Source organism: Chanodichthys erythropterus, chromosome 17 (assembly GCF_024489055.1).
Source record: "Chanodichthys erythropterus isolate Z2021 chromosome 17, ASM2448905v1, whole genome shotgun sequence".
NCBI lineage: Eukaryota > Metazoa > Chordata > Actinopteri > Cypriniformes > Xenocyprididae > Chanodichthys > Chanodichthys erythropterus.
In genome coordinates this window covers 972,832-993,373 of record NC_090237.1, presented here as the reverse complement: position 1 = coordinate 993,373, position 20,542 = coordinate 972,832, and the positions used below count along the sequence as shown (strand labels likewise).

Sequence of the window (20,542 nt, the reverse complement as noted above, 5' to 3'; positions counted from 1 at the left end):
TTATAGTTTATAAAGAAAGATTGGATTCAAAATACAACAAATCTCCTAAATTACACTTGAAATGTTGTTAAAATTTTAATTTTTATTGATTTACCTGTGGAAAAAAGTTTTTAAAATAGCAAAAAAATATATTTCCAAGGTAGATGTAAACAAAATCTTAATATGTCAATGTAACTCTTATTAAATTATTTATTATTGTGTTTCGGTACTGACAAATTTGGGGAGAGGAAAAATATTCGAAAACTTTCTGAAAATACAATATGAGAATTAACTGCACAATTACTAGAAATGTGTACTTGGGATATTATACAATTTGCATGCATACAAAATGTAAGAAAAAAACACACACACACACACACACACGGGTTATAGATTATCATTCAATACATTTCAACCCAGGAATATTAAATAAAATAAAGTATTTACCTGCTGTTTTTTAAAACATGTCTGTCAAAAAAAAAAGTTAAAAAAGTATAAAATTTTCTTATATAATATTTAGTAATATTATTATGTAGGATGTAATATATTATTACATTGATTTTCCACTGTAATATTTAAAGTCTCAACGTCTTTTAATCAACTAGATTTGGATGTACAAAAATCATAAAGGAAAAAAAGTTGAGTTCTTAAGAATGTAAGAATGTTCCTAAATGTAATTCTTAATAGCATCTCAGATATTTTCTTAAGAAGGTTGTTGTTTCCTTGAGAATAAAATGACACGCTACTGCTGAAGTTGTCCTTGCCTAACAAATTCAATATTACTTTTATAAATCTTAAAGTTTCCCCAAACATGAAAAAGTTATCAAGACTAAATTTACGCTTTTATTATTACAAATAAACAATCAGCAGAAGCTAATTTTTCAGAACATACTTGAATTTAATTCAAGCATTAAAATTTCAAACATTGTGTGCAAATGACACTTGCTTTGATTTTTCATGACATTAAAACATCTGCTAGTTTTTGCCTTTTCTTGTTCTACTCAAAAATAGAATAAAAAATTGTAAAATAATTCCTCATCACAAGATGCTGTCATATCCTGTGAGTTCCGGATGAAGTGAAGATGAGATCAGACTGGATATGTTAATTTTAACTCTTTATTTTGTCATTTTTATGGATTATATACAGCAGATCATTCATGAAACATGGCGTGCACTGAAACATTAAAAAAAGAAGAAACTACATTGTATTTATATTAATATTTACAAAATATTTCTCAATAAAAGCCTAGCTTAAAAAAACCATCCCAACTTTTTTTTTGTTTTGTTTTGTTTTTGTATTTTCCTTCAATAAATTAACTACAAGTGGCTTAACTATGCTTGTTTCTGGGGTCTCACACACACACACACACACACACACTGTGTCTTCAGTGATAGATTCATCAGTAAGACAGAGGACAGACGTTTCTACGCAGGCTCAACATGTAAGAATTGATTTGTTGTTCTGAAGCTCCTGCTGGACTGAATGTTTCTGGACCTTCATTTACGAGAAAATGAAGATCTAATTTACTGACAATTACAATTCATTCAAGCACTGTTGATGCAGATCTTCAGGGTTAAAGATCCTCTCGTGACCATAAAGAGGAAAAGATCGCAGCTGTAGAACAAACACACACTCTCACACACACACAGAAGCGCCCAGAGTTCAACATGACAACAAATTAAACACTTTACAATAAGGTCTCATTTGTTAACTTTAGTTAATGCACTACTTAACATGAGCTAATAACCAGAAATATATTATTACAGCATTTATTAACCGTTCTTAAAGTCAGCTGCTCATTGTTTCATTAGTTTCATTAGGTTTTTTTTTTTACTATTTTAATAATCTAAAGAACCTTTTGTGGAACAGAAAAGTTCTGTGGATGTTAAAGGTTGTTCATTTTTAACATAAGTTAACAAACACAACTTTTGATGTTAACTGAGATTATTAATTATAGAATTTCTGTAAATTCTAATTAGTTAACCTTAATTTGGAAAAAAGCATGCAAACTGATTGCCTTATAAAAACTAAATTCAAAAATACATTCTTACACTGTAAAAAAAAATATATTTTTATGATTTGTTAACATTTTTTCTTTGGTCAAATCAACTTCAATACCTGATGTGGTTCAGATAACATATTTTGAGTTTCTGTTGATTAAACCAATCACCTTCATTGTATTGAACTGAAATTTTTAATTTCAACTTACTTTTTAAACTTTTTTTAACACAATCACTTCAAATTATCATAAATTATCTCAGACAAATTTGATGTGCAATTAATTTGTGATTAATTAGATTAAATTAATTAGATTAAAAATTTTAATTACTTGACAGCCCTTATATATATTATATACATACAATAATAAAACAGTATGTGTGTGTATATTATATATATATATATATATATATATATATATATATATATATACTGTAAAAAAGATTTGTTGGTTTAACTTGAAAAGTTATCTGGCTTCCCTTAAAATTGAGTTCATTGAAATTAATATAATGAAGAATATTATGTTATCTGGACCACATTATTTAAGTTGATTTGACAAAAGAAAAAATGTTGTGATAATGTTGTTGTGAAAATGTTTTTTTACAGTGTAGGGTTCTCCACTCAATTTTATGCCAAAAAGTTTCTATATAAGGAGAAACATCTTAATGCTTTAATGTTTAATGGGTTATTTAATTTTTTTTCTAGTGATAAATTATGTTTATGAGTTGCTTAATTCATACAATTGAATTAAAATGAAAACGTAATTAATTCATTAAAAATAAATCCACAAAATGATCTCATATAGAACCTTTTCTTCTCAGTATGTTGTACGAACACATTTTGGATCATTTACTTTGACTCAACTCAATCATTTCAAGTGCTCTACACTGGGTTGTTAGTGGCTCATTAACTAACGTCAACACACGAGACCTTACTGAAGTGTGAGCCGTTGAACATCAGGAGCTCTACACGCAAATAAACCAGCAGCAGACGGAGGGACGAGACGCACTAGAAGAGGTTGGTCTTGATTGTGTTTGGTTTCCGGTGGAAGGAGGACAGAACGCCGGCGAACGGACCGGTCGCCATACTGTCCGCGGGCTGCCAGGCCTTCAGTAGGTCCTGCGTCTGGACGCCGGCCGCCGCCCCGGAGCCGATGCTGGGCCACGGCGAGCTCTTCAGGCCCTGGTGGATGGAGGGTGAGATGGAGGTGTTGCTGAAGGAGGAGCCGGAGACGGGGCTGGGACTGAGGCTGCTCGCCCCGGGACTGCCCATGTTCCCGGAGCCGGGCAGGGATGCCGTGCTGTCGGGCGTCGGGCTGCACGTGGACTCTTTGGACTCGTCGTCCTCAGATGAAGAGCGATTCTCTCCGGGCTTCTTGGAGCTGGAGCTGCTGCCGGTCGCTCCTTTAGAGTTGGCGGCGCGCTCTTGTTTACGGAACTTGGCCCGTCGGTTCTGGAACCAGACCTGAGGACGAGTGACGCGTGTGTTTATGGGTCAAAGACGAAAAAGGGTTTTCAAGCATCAAAACATTAAGTGTAATACAGCTTTGACTTGTTCTTGTTCTTCAGTACATCAGAATGGGTCATGTTTAATTGAATGTTTTTTTCTGAACAAAAATTAAATATACATTTTCACCATGACTTACAGAAGATACCCTATAAAATGTCAATCTATCATTTTTGAACTTTGCCACTATCCTAGGTTTTGTCCTAGCAAGAATTTTTTACTCAATTAAAATGCAATAAAATGTATTATGCTCACTTATTCCTTTTAAATATTTTAATATGTACAGGTCAGAATAAGTGTGTTGTTTCAGTTTTTACATAAATATAAGTGTTACACTAAATGACAGTGAACATTATTTCACCCACATTTTGACATTTTATTCTCCCAAAACGTATTTGAAAACTTAAAAGTAGATGTTTACTTAAATTTAATATGCTTTCTATGTATGTAAAATCACTACAAACGTCAAAAATTACAATTTCTATTGATGCGGACATCTAAATGTCTTTGACCCACATACAGATGCAACATTGGTCAAATGTTTTTGGATGGTAACATTTTTTAATGTTTTTAAAAGAAATCTATTCTGCTCACCAATTTATTTACATACATACAGTAAAAATTGTGAAATATTATTACAATTTAAAGTAACTGTTTTCTAAGTGAATATATAGTAAAGTGTAATTTATTCCTGTGATCAAAGCTGAATTTTTAGCATCATTACTCCAGTCTTCAGTGTCACATGATCCTTCAGAAATCATTCTGATATGATGATTTGATGCTCAAGAAACATTTATGATTATTATCAATGTGAAAACAGTTTTTTTTTCAGGATTCTTTGGTGAATAGAAAGCTTAAAAAGAACAGCATTTATTTGAAATAGAAACATTTCTTTACTGTCACTTTTGGTCAATTTAATGTATCCTTTCTGAAAAAAAGTATACATTTCTTTAATTTCCTCCGAAAATAAATGTTCTTTATTGGCATTAATGGTTCCATGAAAAACCTTTAACATCCATGGAAACTTGCATTGCACTAAAAATTATTTAAAATGTTCTTCTCAATAAGAATGAGTTCTAAGAAGGTTCTTTGGTGAATCAAAAATAAAGTCCTTCTGGAAGCTTTTATTTTTAAGAATCTGAAATTGACAATAACTAAGAAATATCTTCGGATTTTTCATTGTAAAGTGTTTTCAACACACCACACCCATATGAATCACTCTAATAAAATCAACTGAATTAATGAAGAGGGCGAAAATAAATATTAAAACCAGCCATTAACAATCCCATATTTCAAAACTACGCACTCATAAAAGTGAAAAGAAAAAAAGCTTCCGAAAATCGGTTTCTTTGTTAAATAACATGAGTGTATGTTTATGATGAAGACTCACCTGCACGCGCGCCTCGGTCAGGTCGATCTTCAGCGCGAGCTCCTCGCGCGTGTAAATATCCGGGTAATGCGTCTCCGCGAACACGCGCTCGAGCTCCTTCAGCTGAGAGCTCGTGAAGGTCGTGCGGATCCGCCGCTGCTTCCGCTTCTCGTTCAGTCCGGACGGATCTGAGAAGAACTTGTACGGAACTGAAAGATGAAGGAAGATCAGTGAGTTTAAAGAGTTCAACGAAACTAATGAATTCCTATTTTGTAATTTTATTAGATTTTTTTTTAGATTGAGATTTTTTGCGTTTCATTCTGTAGAAAATCAGTGCCATAAAAATATATTTGCGCACTGCGTCAATTTATAGACTTGTTATTATTATTATTAAATTTAATATTTTATTTTAAAATTACAGACTCCCTATAAATTTAACATTTTCTGTTTAGAGTTATGTGATAATGTAATAATAATTAGGCCCTTAATTTACATTTACAGCACAGAAATATCAGTCGAGACAGGATGAAATCTTGTCCAATAAACGCGCTTTTTAATCATAGATCTGTAAGACATAATTAAATTAATTAATTTAAATAGATTTGCGTCTCCATTATATATGAAATTAATTTTATTTGAATTAAATTAAACCTGCAGTCAGATTTAACTCTGAAAACTATAGGATTCTCGTTTGATTTTGCAACTGGGAATATTATACAAATTAAAACAATGTTTTTTATTTATTACATACACTTAAAAATAAAGCTTCTTAATCGGCATCGATGGTTCCATGAAGAACCTTTAAGATGCACAAAAGGTTCTTTAAAGATTCAAATGTTATTCACACTAATTTCAAAAAAAAAAAAAAAAAGAAAAAAAAGTTATTTTATGAACTGATCGTTGAAAGGTTCTTTTATGAACCAGAAATGTCATTAAAACACATTTGGAACGTTTATTTTCTTAAGAGTGTTTCGCGACGTTCATTGAAAACGAATATTACAATAAGAAAAATGGATATTGGATATATTGTTGTTGAATATCCACGCGTTTAATATTTGACACCTGTTATTTTCAGTGTAAATCACACTGAAGTGTTTTAGTTCTATATTTATAAAGCACATGTGTGTATGCGCTCGCGCGCGTTACCTGTGGAGTAGGGCGCGGGCTGGTGCTCTCTCAGCGCGCCCAGAGTGCAGCTGGCCGAACCGAGCGGCGCGCAGCCCGGGTTCGAGCTGAAGCCGGTCCGGATGGGGTTGTACTGGAACGTGTTGGTCTGACTGCACGAGTTAAAGTCCGCGTACGCCGACGCCTCCATCGCCGCCATGCACGAGTCATATGTGTTCAGATACGAGTAATCCATTTTGTACATGTGGAGGGCGGATGGAGACGCAGGTGTGGGTGAATCTCGCTCGAGCAGGTGGGTCGGGATGTCCGCTAGAAGTCCAGCGGAACGCGGTGTAGAGAAGGAGTCGCTGTCTGCGCTGGAGTGTCCTCGCGGGAGTCTGTCGGTGCCGGTGTTCCGGTGCTCTGCTGCGCCGGGCGGCTCGCGGTGTGTTTATAATAAAGTTGGTGTCCGGGAGACAATGGCGAGGCGGTGGTCTCTGTTTGCATGACAATGTCTCAGTGCTGAACGCCTCCTCCCCTCTGCTCCTCCATGCATCTCTAATGCACCTCCGCGTTAACCCTTTCCAGCACGACCCTACCCTTCTCAACTATTTCATCTTTCGCTCCCTCTTTTTTACCTATAGCCGTTTTATAACTATTTCATCTTTCGATCCTTCTTTTTTACATATAGCCGTTTTATTCCTTACTCGAACAGAGCTGAAGCTGGCATCACCCTCGCGAGTGAGCGCGCGCGCAAATATAATTCTAAATAAATGACTATTAATGGCTATTAAGACTAATGCCATTAAGGCGAGAATGGGCAAGTTTTCAAGAGCGGGTAAATGGGTCCGTTCTAGCTCGTGCTAAATGAATTGTGGGATTGTTTTAGCTTTAATGTGGCTCTGGTGGTAGTGTGAGATGAAGTTTAATTTGATTTCGCGAATAATGGCCTTTATTTAAACCCCCTTGAGTTGTCAGAAGGACCAACACTGCGTTTAAATAAAGTAAAATGATCGTAAAATAAAATAAACGCGGGTTCAGGTGAAATACTAATTAATGTTGACTTAATTGCGTTCGTTTATTCACCAGAAAGGACTGGACGGAAACCTGCTGCTCACGGTCACGCGCATCTGTTTGCTGTCAATCACTATTACTCACATTTCAAACGATTATATAGGAATATTAAATCCACACAAACTGTTTCAAAAATAATAAAAAGCACGTTATATATTAAATGAGCAAATTCAACAAAACTCACATTTCAAAATTACGCAATAATAAGCACACACATCAGGGACGAAATGTATTTTTATGCAGCTGAATGTGTAATTTTTAGGCATATGGATTCATTTGACTTTTGACTTCTGACCCTGTAACCCGCTCTCTCTCCGTGCGCGTGTAACCTGGTTATCCTGGCGCGGCCCCGGGCGGGCGCGTCACAGCGCATTTGGCTGATTTAGGGTGAGCGGCGGCGGAGCTGACGCGCCTCTCAAACTCCATCCGTCAGCGGCCGCATCATCCGCATCACCCGCGCGCATTAACGTCTGTACCGGGACGTGACGATATACACACGACAGCAACAAGCCGCCATGGACACCGGGACGGTTTGAATGAAACCTTTCAGCACGTGTTCATCTCCGTGAACACCTGAGAAGAGCTCCGGAGTCACCTGTGCGCGCGCGCGTGAGATTCAGAACGAGTGTTGCAAGCTTATACTTTAAGATTTCATTGTTGGCTAAATAGCAAACATGAAATATGACATTATTAATATACAAATTAACTAAGGAAATATACCAAAGTAATTAAAAATATAGGGTTTTTAATGCAGTGAAATCATTCTGGGTTAAAGAAAATAACCATTTTTTTTCTAGAAGATTTTAATCGTTTTTCCTCTATAAAGAACATTTTGTGCAATGGAAATGGATGTTTATGGAAACATCGATGCCAATAATTAATATGAAACATTAACTAAATAAAACAAAGTAAAATGAAATGAACTGTCTAATTCAACTCTGCGTTATTTGAGATTTTACATCATGCATATGTAATGTAAAATAAAGGTTGACGAGACAGATTTAGCGTTATTTCACTTTAATAAAATACAGTATTTATTTTATTTATTTATTTTATTTTGCTTATATGGATATTTTTTATATAACTGCTGATTTTAAGACTTTATCTTAAAATGAGCCTGCATAAATGGTCAAACAAAGTTTTGTTTGTACTAAATCGCAAACACAGAGCGAGTGAATCGCGTCTTCTCTCGCGCACCCGCTGCGCGCCCGGCGGGTTTCACCCGGGTCACCGGCTCCTGTTTTCGTGCGTGACGCATATGGGTCGCGTCTCATCCTTTTCTGATCCTTCATCCCCTCTCTCTCTCTCTCATCAATCTCTCTCTCTCATTAGCTCAATCTGCATTCAGCAGTGATCGGTCACCGGGAGACGCGCGCGCCTTGCTTTAATGGCCCGACCATCGGATGCGATTACTGTCAGCCAACCCAAACCAACCCAAACACAATTCAATTAGTCCCGGAGAGCACGAGACCCTGCGCTTTTCATTTATATATTTATTTTGTGCTCGGGAAAATGCCTTTTTTTGTGATGCCAAAGCAAAATATGAGTGTTTCAGAACTACAGGAGAAATTAATGGAGCCTCTCGGACAGTAAGTGCACTAATGTTAAACGCTGGTTAGTGTAACTATCGATCAACAGCGGCTTGCCAGAATCCACCGCGCGCTTTAAAAAATGAGAACCGCCGCGCTCGGCCTGACCTGTTTGAGAGCTGTCAATCACAGACCTCACCTGTCAATCACAGCCTGTTGTTTACACAAGCGCCATGAATGAGAAAGAGCCTCGTTACTGTTTCCGCTAATCGCCAATGAATTTTAAAGGTGCTGGTGTGGCTGGGTCGGGTCGGGTCGGATCGGGATTAGAGCCCATTTTCAAGACAAACACTCGGATTTGAAAGTCAGATGTGCGCGAGAGGCTTTGAAGAGATTAGCGGGCAAATGTGTGCGCTGGTTAACACGGGTGAGGCAGGGTAACTTCCCCGGCAAACTCACCCCTGACACCGGGCAGACGGGCCCGTGTCTCCGGGTGCGACTCCTGATCCAGAACTGATTCTGCAAATAAAGAGGAGAAACACTTTCAGAACACACTGAGATCGAATTGTTGCGTCTAAAATGCAAATAGTAAAAAAAAAAATAGATTATGAAAGACTATTTTTGATTTGATTGAGTTGTTTTTATCCTCAATAGAAAGCTATGAAATTAGCCTACCACATTCATTCAGTGCAGAAAAGTAGTAAAAACATTGTTAAAATAGTCAATGTGACTACAGTGGTTCAACTTTAATGTTATGAAGCAACACGAATAATTTTTGTGCACAAAAACAAAAAAATAATGACTTTATTCAACAAATTCTTGTCAGACTCATACGCGCCTTTTTTCACAGACTGTGTTGACGCGTTCAGCATCATAAATCCTGCAAAGTTTTTTATATTTTCATTTATTTTATGTACATTTATTACATTATACTTTGTATTATATTATCTTTGCATCAAATTACAAAAAACTAGTTAACCCTGCTGTGAGGGTGTTTCCAATAGAGTACCTCAGGGATGACGTGTTTTTAGGCCAAACCGGAAGTTAGCGGCGCACGGGTTCCCTCGATCGAAAGCTAATGCATTTTTCCCAAAGACTTTTGGAAAATCGCAAAAAATAAGCTCTGTGTTTAACAAAGGGTTATGACACTTACACGCTTTGTCTATCAAGATAATCTTCACAAGTTAACACAACATTTATACATTCTGAAGCCTAAATAATGTGGTCAGATATAAGCTAACAGTAGGCTATAAACGGACTACAGCACACCATGGTAGTGGATCAACAGGCTTCCTCAAGCTTTAGTTAAAAAACAACTTTATTTAAAAACATGCTCGCTGATTATGATCTGTGCTGTGTATTGATGAGAAATGATGTCCAAATGTCCAGTTTGTCATGATGACGTCTAAAGTCCCTGCTAAAGGAAGTAGTCCCTTTAAGCAACTTGTTAGCAACCGCCGTTTTTTTTAAAACACAATAAAGGTTTAAATAATTGCAAGCAGGTTATAACTGGTGTGTTTTATGTCATAGAACCAAACGTGAAAATATTTAGAGGCTTTGTTAACCACAGACCTTATTTAAGGCGATTTAGCAAAAACCCATTCAAAAAACCCAAAGACTTTAGCGATGGAACCAGAAGTCCTAAAATGCTAACTCATTTCCGGGTTTTGCCTACAAAAACACGTCATCCCTGAGGTACCTTACACAGCGGCTGTGGGAGTGACGTCAAATTGACATCTTTCTCTCGTCTGACTGTCATTATCAAACGCTCTCTATTTTTTTTCCTCTTTTGAAAGTTGTGAAAAACACTATTGTGGAGTTTTTCCTTTTGCTATTTGAACAAATGGGAGCACAAAAAATATATTTAATGTAGTGTCTTTCAACAACACTTACATTCAGAGATTCCGGAAGTACCCTGGATGCCGAGCGCCGGAAACACGAAACCCCGAAGTGTGAAAAAGGCGTCCGAAATCACGTACTGTTGAGTAGGTACTACTTTTGAATTTAAATTTACTTCATGACTGTTGAAAAAAGTACATTCTATATAGTACGAATGTGTGTAGTATGAATGAATTCGGATGTACTACATCCGCCATGTTGTTACTGTCACATGACCTACCAGCGTCAGTCACGTCCTTTCAATTCCATTCACAAATCCTCTTCTGTGGCCTCATGGGACAGTAAAGTGTCAGAATCTCGCCAGTAGTAGTAAGTCATCCGGGTGCTTTTCGCCTGTTGTTTTTCGAATACTATATAGTAGAGAAGCATTAAATTTCGGACGCAGCTATAGAGTGCAGCACTTCAGTGTTTATGTCCGAATGCCAACTTAGTATAGTAAAGTGTCCATCATGCGCATTCAGATTCCCGCCGATAGTAGTAAGTCATCCGCATACTGTATTTTGAATACTATTCAGACATACTCTGCTTGCATACTGTTTTTCATGTACTATATAGTAGAGAAGTATTCAATTTTCCGACACAGCTATAGTGAATCACACGCATGCGTCGTTCTGCTCACGTGAACTGGCGTCGGCCAAGAATGAGTCGGCGTTCTGAAGTAGAACACGGACGCGCTGAATGTAAATAGTGTAGCAGAATGACAAGAAGTTGTTGAATAAAGTTGTTATTATTGTTTTGTTTTTGTACACAAAAATTATTCTCGTCGCTTCATAACATTAAGGTTGAACCACTGTAGTCATGCTGACTATTTTAACAATGTTTTACTACTTTTCTGGATTTCGTTGTGTAAATTTCATTCTATTGAGGATATATATTAAAAAAACCATCTTGGATTTCATCAAAAATATCTTAATTTGTGTTCTGAAGATGAATGAAGGTCTTACGGTGTGGAACGACATGAGGGTGAGTAATAAATGACAGAATTTTCATTTTTTTGGTAAAGTAACTCTTTAAGACTGGCAATAAAACTAGCAATACAATTTGGTCTGTCAAAATAACTAATAATAATAATTAAATTAGTAGGCTATATTAAAAAAAAATCGCACAGAACCGAAAAAGATTGATATGCATTTAATTATTTTATGGTTTGTTATTAAGAAAATAATCTCCAGACAGGCTTCTAATGACACTAATGCATTTTTATATTCATAACGTAGAAATTAACCTCCTGTAATTCTAATGTAGCCTATAAAATGTTTTCAAACATGATGTGCGATCCATTTTTGTCGAACGCTTTAATTGAAATATCTAAATATGGACCTTATTTATGAAATACAGCAAATGTTAGACAAAATAAACAGGACTTCATTGCGGATTAAGAATCTGTAAAATCAACAGAAAATTCTAAAGTAGAAGAAAAAGAAGCAGTTTCCTACTGACGTCATTTTATTAATGCAAAAACAAAAGCAGCATCAGATGTAGCGATTCTCTCGTGCAGTAGTGTGTGTGTGTGTGTGTGTGTGTTGTGGCAGCAGCTGGAGAGGCTGTAATGGGCAGAAGCGTTAATCAGATCAGGGCTCCGGGGCCCCGCGCGCTCAGAGCCCGACACAACCGGCGCTGCGCGGGACCTGTGCAAACTTAATCAAATTAAACCCTCCTCTAAACTAATTAGCCGGCAATCTGCCACGCGAGCTGTCCCAGAGCAAGCTTTGAATTAGGCAGAATGGATTTTTTCCCCTAGTCTTTCAGAAAGAGACACGAGACAGAAGAGAAGCTGCTTGCGCTTTTATTCCCTCTTATGTTCGTCTGAGAGGAAAAGACTGCGTGCGTCACGCGCGGGACTCTCTGCGTGGACATGTGTGGCGCGCAGATGCTCTTGTTGAGAATGATGGGAGCAGTAGAGTTCTGTTACACCTCTGACTCGAGCAGCAGGTAACAGACACCTGATATCACAGCTGCACATCTGTGCTCAGACAGGCAGCGATCCATCTTCGGCGGAAATATAAGGATATCAAACTAACGGAACGCGTAAAGTGCGCGCGTCCGACAATATCGCAAGATAGTAAACGCTCCCATTAACGACAATAGAGAGCAATAACACACACAAAACAGAACGCTGACGTCATCAACAGAACGTTCAGAAAGTTACATTGATCGCTGGAAACCGTAGAGTTACATTCACACACTTAAAGCAACATGCAATCATTACACAAACACACAAAGAATACATTTCTTTAGAAGTAAAACCTGTCAGAATGTTAGTAATATGTGTATTATGTCAATAAATATGAATGAAATGAAAAAGAGCACAAGTTTAGTGATGGAGACAGTCTCTCTCTCTCTCTCAGTGTAATTTGTCATCTCTCAGATGCAGAGCTACAGGACTGTAAATGGTAAATCAATAATTCTCTGTGTTCCTGCAGGTTTGTCCGGTGGGACTCCAGCAGAAGAGAGAGACGAGAGACCAGCAGCCGATAAAAGACACGGACACACACGATAATGGACGAGAGACGTTCACGGCTGTGTGTGTGTGTGTGTGTGTAGGCCGGATCAGTTCAGACTGATAGAGGATCATCATTACACACACACACACACAGCTCGTCTGTGGTAATGAAAGCTGTCTCTCTCTCTCTCTCAGTGTATAATTGAATTTGACTGTTGGAGGCTGAAGGAGATTCTCTCAGTAAGATGAGATCTGCTGCTCCAGCATCTTCTCCAGCTCAGGATCACCGCACTCTTCTAATATTAGTTTTTTTCACTAATTAATGCTTTCATGTGAATCTTTTCAGTCTACATTCACTTTCCTTCTTATTAGCAAATGACAGACAAAACTAAAACAAAAGAAGCCTAATAACACACACGAGAGACTTGAACAGGCGTTTACATCCAAAATACAGGAAAACATGCTAAAATTACTCATTGAAAGGACAACAACACACAATGCAACACACACACACGTTTACTCTATAAATGCACAGACTTTGCATAGACTTCTATTGTTTATAAATACTAAAACTGACTGCATTTTTAAAATAAAAATATATACAAAAGAGGACGACCCGAAAATGACTTTTTGGGAGTTTTTGTCTGGTATAAACTTCTGGACACAAATTTGTCCTGAAAACATGGTTAAGTAGGTACACAAACACACACACACACACACACTTAAGAACTGCTTTACGGACTGTGTGTGTGTGTGTGTTTTCATGGTTTGAAGACACAAATGTGTATAATGACATGGTCATACAACGTAAACATGAAATATGAGGACATTTCATGAGTTCTTGTATTTAAAATAGCTTTAAAAACACACTAAACAATGTTTTATTAAAAATGTAAAAATGCAGACAGTTGTGATTGGGTAGGTTTAGGGGTAGTGTAGCGGCAGAGGATGTACAGTTTATACAGTATAAAAACCATTACATCTATGGAAAGTCCCTGTAAATCATATATACAAGTGTGTGTGTGTGTGTGTGTGTGTGTGTGTGTGTGTTGTGGGAGGTCCGGGCGGTCAGCAGGACTCTCAGGCTCCTCATGCTGTCTCTGTTTTTCGATGCTAATTTCATCCCCACAGGAAGTGAGTGAATCCCTACATGTGTAAAGAAGGATGCAGAGAAAAGAAGGAATGTTCCTCATGCATTCCATCCTTCTGTACTGACACACACACACACACACACACACACGTTCCACATTCCCAAACGCATTCCTGTCGCATGTTTCTTGCCGTTGGATTGCGCGTCACAGACGCCACGACATTCCTGAACAAACCCGTTACGGGCTCACCAAACACCCGGAGTCAGAGAAGAGACGTGTGATCTTTATTCATGTTTGTGTTCAATAAAAAAAAGCTTGATTCACAGTAAACGTGTAAATGAGGTTAAACGCTCGTGCTGTGGAAGCTTGTTTCTGTCATGGAAAAAAATAAATTAAAATTGCGACTTTTTATCTTACAATTCAGAGTTTATATCTTGCATTTTGTACTTTGAACTCTGAACTGTGAGATAAAAAAGTTACAGTTTCCTTTATTTTGTGTCAGTGCCATCCTGAGATAAACATCAATGTTTTCACATAAATATCTTCACATTCAGACATTCTCGTGATGTTTCTGCTGCAGGATTTGATCAAAACACTTTCTCTTTTAAACATTTAAGAACTGTAAGAACTATTTTACTTGTAATCTTTACATATTTAAGAGCAAGTGCAGCGCAGGACGTGATTTTATCCACGAGGAAACATGCTGAAAGATATGAATTATGATGAATTGTTTTTGGCATGTCATTTGTTAACATCAGTTTATGCTTTAACTATGAACCGCTGTTCATCATTACTTCATGTTAACAATCGAAACCTTGCTGTAAAGCATCACATTTTTCTGTGATGATTCATTCATATTTCACGTTAAACATTAGTGTTTTAGAGTAATAACACGCTTCGGTTTTAACGTGTCCTGGACTTAAACATACATAACTTTAACTTCCATAAATATAGACATCTTCATATTTTCTGTACATGACAGACGCTCTGGCGTTTGATTCTGGAAGATCTTCATTATGAGCAACATCATAAAGCTGCTGTGATTTATGTGAGTTATTAAAGTTAGGAGCTCAGCTGTGATGAAACATTGAACGCAGCATTACAAACACCATATTTTTTTACATTTCTGCCAATAATCTGATGAACACTAAAACAACACGCACTAACCAGACTTTTGTTTTTATTGTGACGGAACAGAATGGAGCGAGCGCTGGATGTCATTCAGTCTTAGCTTGTCTCGTTCAGTGGTGTCGGTGGGCGTAGGCCACGTCGTCGGGGTTCAGCGGTGGGCGGATGTCCAGTTTTCGGGCGGTGCTGTCGTCACCCACCAGCTCCAGACGCAGAACTGCAGCTCCGTCCTTCTCCTCCGGTCCTCCGTCAACACAGAGACGCAGAGTACAGCCCTTCGGCAGGAGCTCCTGCTCGTACGCGGCGGCCAACTGATTCACCACCCGCCGCTCCACCTGCGCGCGCGCACACACACACACACACACACACACACACACACACACACACACACACACACACACACACACACACACACACACACACACACACACACACACACACACACACACACACACACACAATAAACACATGCTATATATAAATAAATGCTATATATAAATAACTATATACATTATCAGTGAAAGGTTTGGAACAATTGCAATTTTTTTATGTTTTTTTGAGACTCTTCCGCTCACCAAAGCTGCATTTATTTGATTAAAAATAGAGTAAAAATGTGAAATATTATTCCAGTGTAAATCAGCTGTTTTCTATGTGAATATATAGTAAAGTGTAATTTATTCCTGTGATCAAAGCTGAATTTTCAGCATCATTACTCTTCAGATGTGTGTGGAAATACCATTTGAAAGTTTGCTAAAATAAAAAATAAAGAAATAAATAAAAAATTAATACTTTTATTTAGAAAAAGTGACAGTAAAGACATTTATAATGTTACAAAAGATTCTATTTCATATAAATGCTGTTCTTTTGAAGTCTCTATTCTTCAAAGAATCCTGAAAAATAAAATGTTTCACAGTTTCCACAGTAATCTGACATTGACTGATCTTGAATACTGACGATTGTTCTGATCGGTGTGACGGATCTGTGATTGTCAGGTATTGATCAGCACCTCGTGTTTGATGGAGCGCGCGCCGTAGTGCAGGTTATATCCTCTCGCCAGCAGCTCCAGGACGGGACGCTCCCACTGCAGCGTGATGTTGTGCCTCTGCTTGGCCTGCGGGAACGACATCCATACATCACCACTAAATATCTCTTATTACATGAATATTATTATTTGTAATACATAAAAAATTTAAAAATTTGATAAGATAATATTATTATTTATAAATAACATTTTAATAATTTGAATATTTATATATATATATATATATATATATATATATATATATATATATATATATATATATATATATATATATATATATATATTACAATTTTATTTAAATTTTTAATTATTTGCACAGTACTGTATGTATGTGTATGTATAAATATATATATGGGGTTTGTAAATGAGAACACATTACTCCGATTTTAGTGTCTCTTAATTGGTTGCCAGTGCGTTATAGAGTTGAATTTAAGATTTTGTTGTTTGTTTTTAAGTCTTTAAATGGTCTGGCAGCTTCCTGTTTGTCAGCCCTATTAAACGTGAACACGTCAGTTAGATGCTTTCAATCCTCAGACAGTATTACTCTGTCTTATCCAAGATCAAGACTGAAGTTGAGAGGTGACGTGCGTTTGCAGTGGGCGGTCCTGTAAGATCTGCTTCATCCTTATATGATTTTAAATCAAAGTTACAGTCTCATCTTCTTAGTCTTGCATTTCATTCATTCTAATTCTTGTTTTTTAAATTTAGTTTTTACTACTACTGTCTTTTATTTTATTCTTCTCTCTGTACAGCACAGAGGTCAATGTTTGTTGTGTTTATTTGTGCTTTATAAATAAATGAAATGAAAATATATACAGTTGAGCTCAAAAGTTTACATACCCCTTGCAGAATATGCAAAAATGTTTATCATTTTAACAAAATAAGAAGGATCATGAAAATTGCATGTTATTTTTTGTTTAGTACTGTCCTGAATAAACTATTTCACATAACAGATGTTTACATAAAGTGCACAAGACAAAACAATAGCTGAATTTATTAAAATAACCCCATTCATAAGTATGTGAAGCATTGATTCTCAATACTGTGTGTGGTTTCCTGATGATCCACGACTGTTTGTGTGTTTTGTGATGGTTGTTCATGAGTCTCTTGTTTGTCCTGAGCAGTTAAACTGAGCTCTGTTCTTCAGAAAAATCCTCCAGCTCCTGCAGATTCTTCAGTTTTCAAGCATTTTTGCATATTTGAACCCTTTCCAGCAGCGACTGAATGATTTTGAGATTCATCTGAGGACAACTGAGGGACTCAAACTCAACTATTAAAAAAGGTTCAAACATTCACTGATGCTCCAGAAGGAAACATGATGCATTAAGAGCCGAGGGTGAAAACTTTTGCACAGGATGAAGATGTCACAGTTTTTCTTATTTTGTTTAAATATCTTTGTTTTACATTTAGTACTGCCCTTCGGAACAAACAGAAGATACTTTCATGTTTCCCAGAAGAAAAATTAAGTACAATTTACCTTGATCTTCAAATTCCAAAAGTTTTCACCCCCGGCTCTTAATGCATCGTGTTTCCTTCTGGAGCATCAGTGAATGTTTGAACCTTTTTTAATAGTTGAGTTTGAGTCCCTCAGTTGTTCTCAGACGAATCTCAAAATCATTCAGTCGCTCTTGGAAAGGGTTCAAATATCAAAAATGTTTGAAAACTGAAGAATCTGCAGGAGCTGGAGGATTTTTCTGAAGAACAGAGCTCAGTTTAACTGCTCAGGACAAATAAGAGACTCATGAACAACCATCACAAAACACACAAACAGTCGTGGATCATCAGGTGACCACACACAGTATTGAGAATCAAGGGTATATACATTTTTGAATGGGTCATTTTTATAAATTCAGCTATTTTTTGACTAAATGTAAACATCTTTTATGCAAAATATCTTATTCAGGATCCCTCTTATTTTGTTAAAATAATTAACATTTTGCAGATTCTGCAAGGGGTATGTAAACTTTTGAGCTCAACTGTATGTATATATATATACACACATACAGTTGAGCTCAAAAGTTTACATACCCCTTGCAGAATCTGATGTTAAATAGCATATTATATATATATATATATATATATATATATATATATATATATATATATATATATATATATATATAATAAGCTATTTAACATCAAAGCTTGTTATTTTTCTCACTGTACCACATCAGATCATTTAGTTTATTTAAATGCTGGTATAAGCATATTTCAAACAACACACACACACACTGATGTATGACTAAAGGCCTTGAATGAGTGTGTTTGTCCCTGCAGGCAAACGTCTGACAGATATGAAGTTTTATACATATTTAAATATTTATGAATAGACCACATGTTAACTTCACTAATATGATTACAGTCGTCACAGCAGCAGCTGCTATTGATCCTAGTGTGAGTGTGAGTGTGAGTGTGTGTGTGTGTGTGTGTGTGTGCGCAGTATTTAAAGTCAGATGCTGGTTCATTTCTGTGCGTCTTCACCTTCTTGGCCCAGTAGTTGAGCTCTTTGCTGACCAGCTGGATGCGTTCAGAGTGACAGAACGGCAGGAAGTAAACAATCTCGTTGATCCTCCCCAGAAACTCGTCCCGTCTGAAATGAGCCTGAAACACACCAATCAGATCAATCAGTGACACACCAGCAACCAATCACTGACCTCCAGTGAGAGGTGCACGAAGTTACCTTCAGGATGGGGCGGATCATCTGCTCTTTGAACGTGTTGGAGATGGTGATCTTCTCGCTCTTCTGAACGTCTTCTGCAGAGACACAAGCAGATCATCAGACACAACTTTCTTGTACACAATGATAAATGTCAAGAGTAATTCCTCACCCAGATTTTCAGCGAGGCGTCTGCGGCTTTGTTCCTGAGCTTCCTGCCTCAGCTGCAACGCATGTTGGGCAATCTCATCACTAGCCACATTGGACGTCATGATGAAGATGGCATCTTTACACTCAATCGTCTTCCCCTTCCCATCAGTCAATCGACCCTGAACCACAGTGACACAGAAACACAGCACATCTGCATATTATCGCCCAGCTCTAATCTCTAATCTAAATTAAACATTTACTCAAAATTAAATCATAAAAATGTCAAAAGAAAATATTTTTAAAATAAAAACAATCAAAATAAAAACCTTCCTAAAATGTATTGAATCATAAATTGTAAAATTAAAATAATTAAAGAAAATCTAAATACAAATCTTACTAAAACAAATTGAATCATAAAAAAATGTAAAATTTAAAGAAATAATTTTAAAATAAAAAATAAAAATCTTACTAAAAAACAGTTGAATCATAAAAGATGCCAAATTAAAATAAATAAATAAATAACTTTAATAAAAACAATCAAAATAAAATAAGAAAAATAAATACTTTAAAAATAGAAAATAGAAATGAATAGAATGTAAAATTTAAATAAATGAATGAATAATTGTAATAAAAATCAAAATAAAATCACAAAAATGTAAAATTAAAATGTAAAAATGATAAACAAACAAAATAAAAAAATAACTAAAATGAATTGAATAATAAAAATTGTCAAATGAAAATAAATAATTTAAAAATATAAACCATACTAAAAATGAATTGAATCATAAAAATGTCACATTAAAATAAGTAATTTTAAAATAAAAATCTTCTTAAAATAAATTGAGTCATAAAAAAATAAATAATTTTAATAATATTCAAAGCAAATTTCAGCTGCTTAATTGCCTGTACCATCACAAAATGTAAACTATATAGCTCTAAACTGCTGAAGATATTAGGATTTTGAGATTTTATAAATATTAATATTGTGATTATCTGTAAAGCTGACTTGAAACGATATGTGTTGTGAACTTGACTTCACTAAAGCTAAATCATTCTCTTCCCACAGATGATTCTGAATCTGTACCTCGTCAAAGAGCTGTAACATGATGGTCAGCACGTCTGGATGAGCTTTATCCACCTCGTCAAACAGAACCACGGCGTTCGGACACTGTTTGAGCTGTTTGGTCAGCTGACCACCTTCTTCATGACCCACGTACCCTGGAGGAGAACCGATGAACTTCGCCACCTGAGAGAAAGAGAGAGAGACAGAGAGACAGAAAATACACATGAAAGACAAAGAAGAGGAGAACTGGGCAGATCTGACCTCTGAGGAGATCAACACGATGATTTGATCAAACAAACACACTGTTCATCCAGCCAAACTGAGTGACAGTGACAGTCCTCTATCAATACAATAAGTGTGTGTGATTGAATTGTGTATTTAGCCTCAGTCTAAGGTCACACTTCTAACAGCACGACTAAACGGCTTATGAAGGAGAATCACAGAGATCAGATCCAACTAAACCAGAAAAAAACTTCTAGATACACAAGCTCAGCTTCACTCAATATTACT

The 20,542-nt window shown here is 36.5% G+C and overlaps 2 protein-coding genes across 5 annotated transcripts in view; both read right to left on the bottom strand.

Annotated features, from left to right (window-relative positions):
* Positions 1–2,434: 2,434 nt before the first annotated feature.
* phox2a (paired like homeobox 2A) lies at positions 2,435–7,714 on the bottom strand. Of its 2 annotated transcripts, none has more exons than XM_067365201.1 (3): positions 6,000–7,714; positions 4,865–5,062; positions 2,435–3,471 (listed from the first exon to the last, which is right to left on the bottom strand). In XM_067365201.1, the coding sequence occupies exons 1-3, from the start codon at positions 6,220–6,222 to the stop codon at positions 2,987–2,989; spliced, it is 906 nt and encodes a 301-aa protein (XP_067221302.1). In that variant the 5' UTR covers positions 6,223–7,714; the 3' UTR covers positions 2,435–2,986. The 2 variants fall into 2 exon arrangements, with proteins under 2 accessions (XP_067221302.1, XP_067221301.1); XM_067365200.1 differs by having other exon boundaries at positions 2,435–3,442; positions 4,875–5,062; positions 6,000–7,706.
* A 1,224-nt stretch (positions 7,715–8,938) lies between these two features.
* LOC137004659 (mitochondrial disaggregase-like) overlaps positions 8,939–20,542 on the bottom strand; it is a 46,109-nt gene continuing 34,505 nt past the window's right edge. The window contains exons 11-17 of one of the 3 annotated variants that reach the window (XR_010892165.1): positions 20,054–20,215; positions 18,992–19,148; positions 18,844–18,917; positions 18,645–18,764; positions 16,128–16,232; positions 15,161–15,456; positions 8,939–9,079 (exon numbers count right to left, since the gene is read on the bottom strand). Coding sequence is in view for 2 of the 3 variants with exons in the window: in XM_067365198.1 (XP_067221299.1) it covers positions 15,235–15,456; positions 16,128–16,232; positions 18,645–18,764; positions 18,844–18,917; positions 18,992–19,148; positions 20,054–20,215 (840 nt within the window). In the remaining variant the exon portion in view is untranslated. Of the gene's footprint in view, positions 9,080–12,915; positions 15,457–16,075; positions 16,233–18,644; positions 18,765–18,843; positions 18,918–18,991; positions 19,149–20,053; positions 20,216–20,542 lie in introns of those variants that run through there. The other 2 variants (XM_067365198.1, XM_067365199.1) reach the window with 2 other exon arrangements.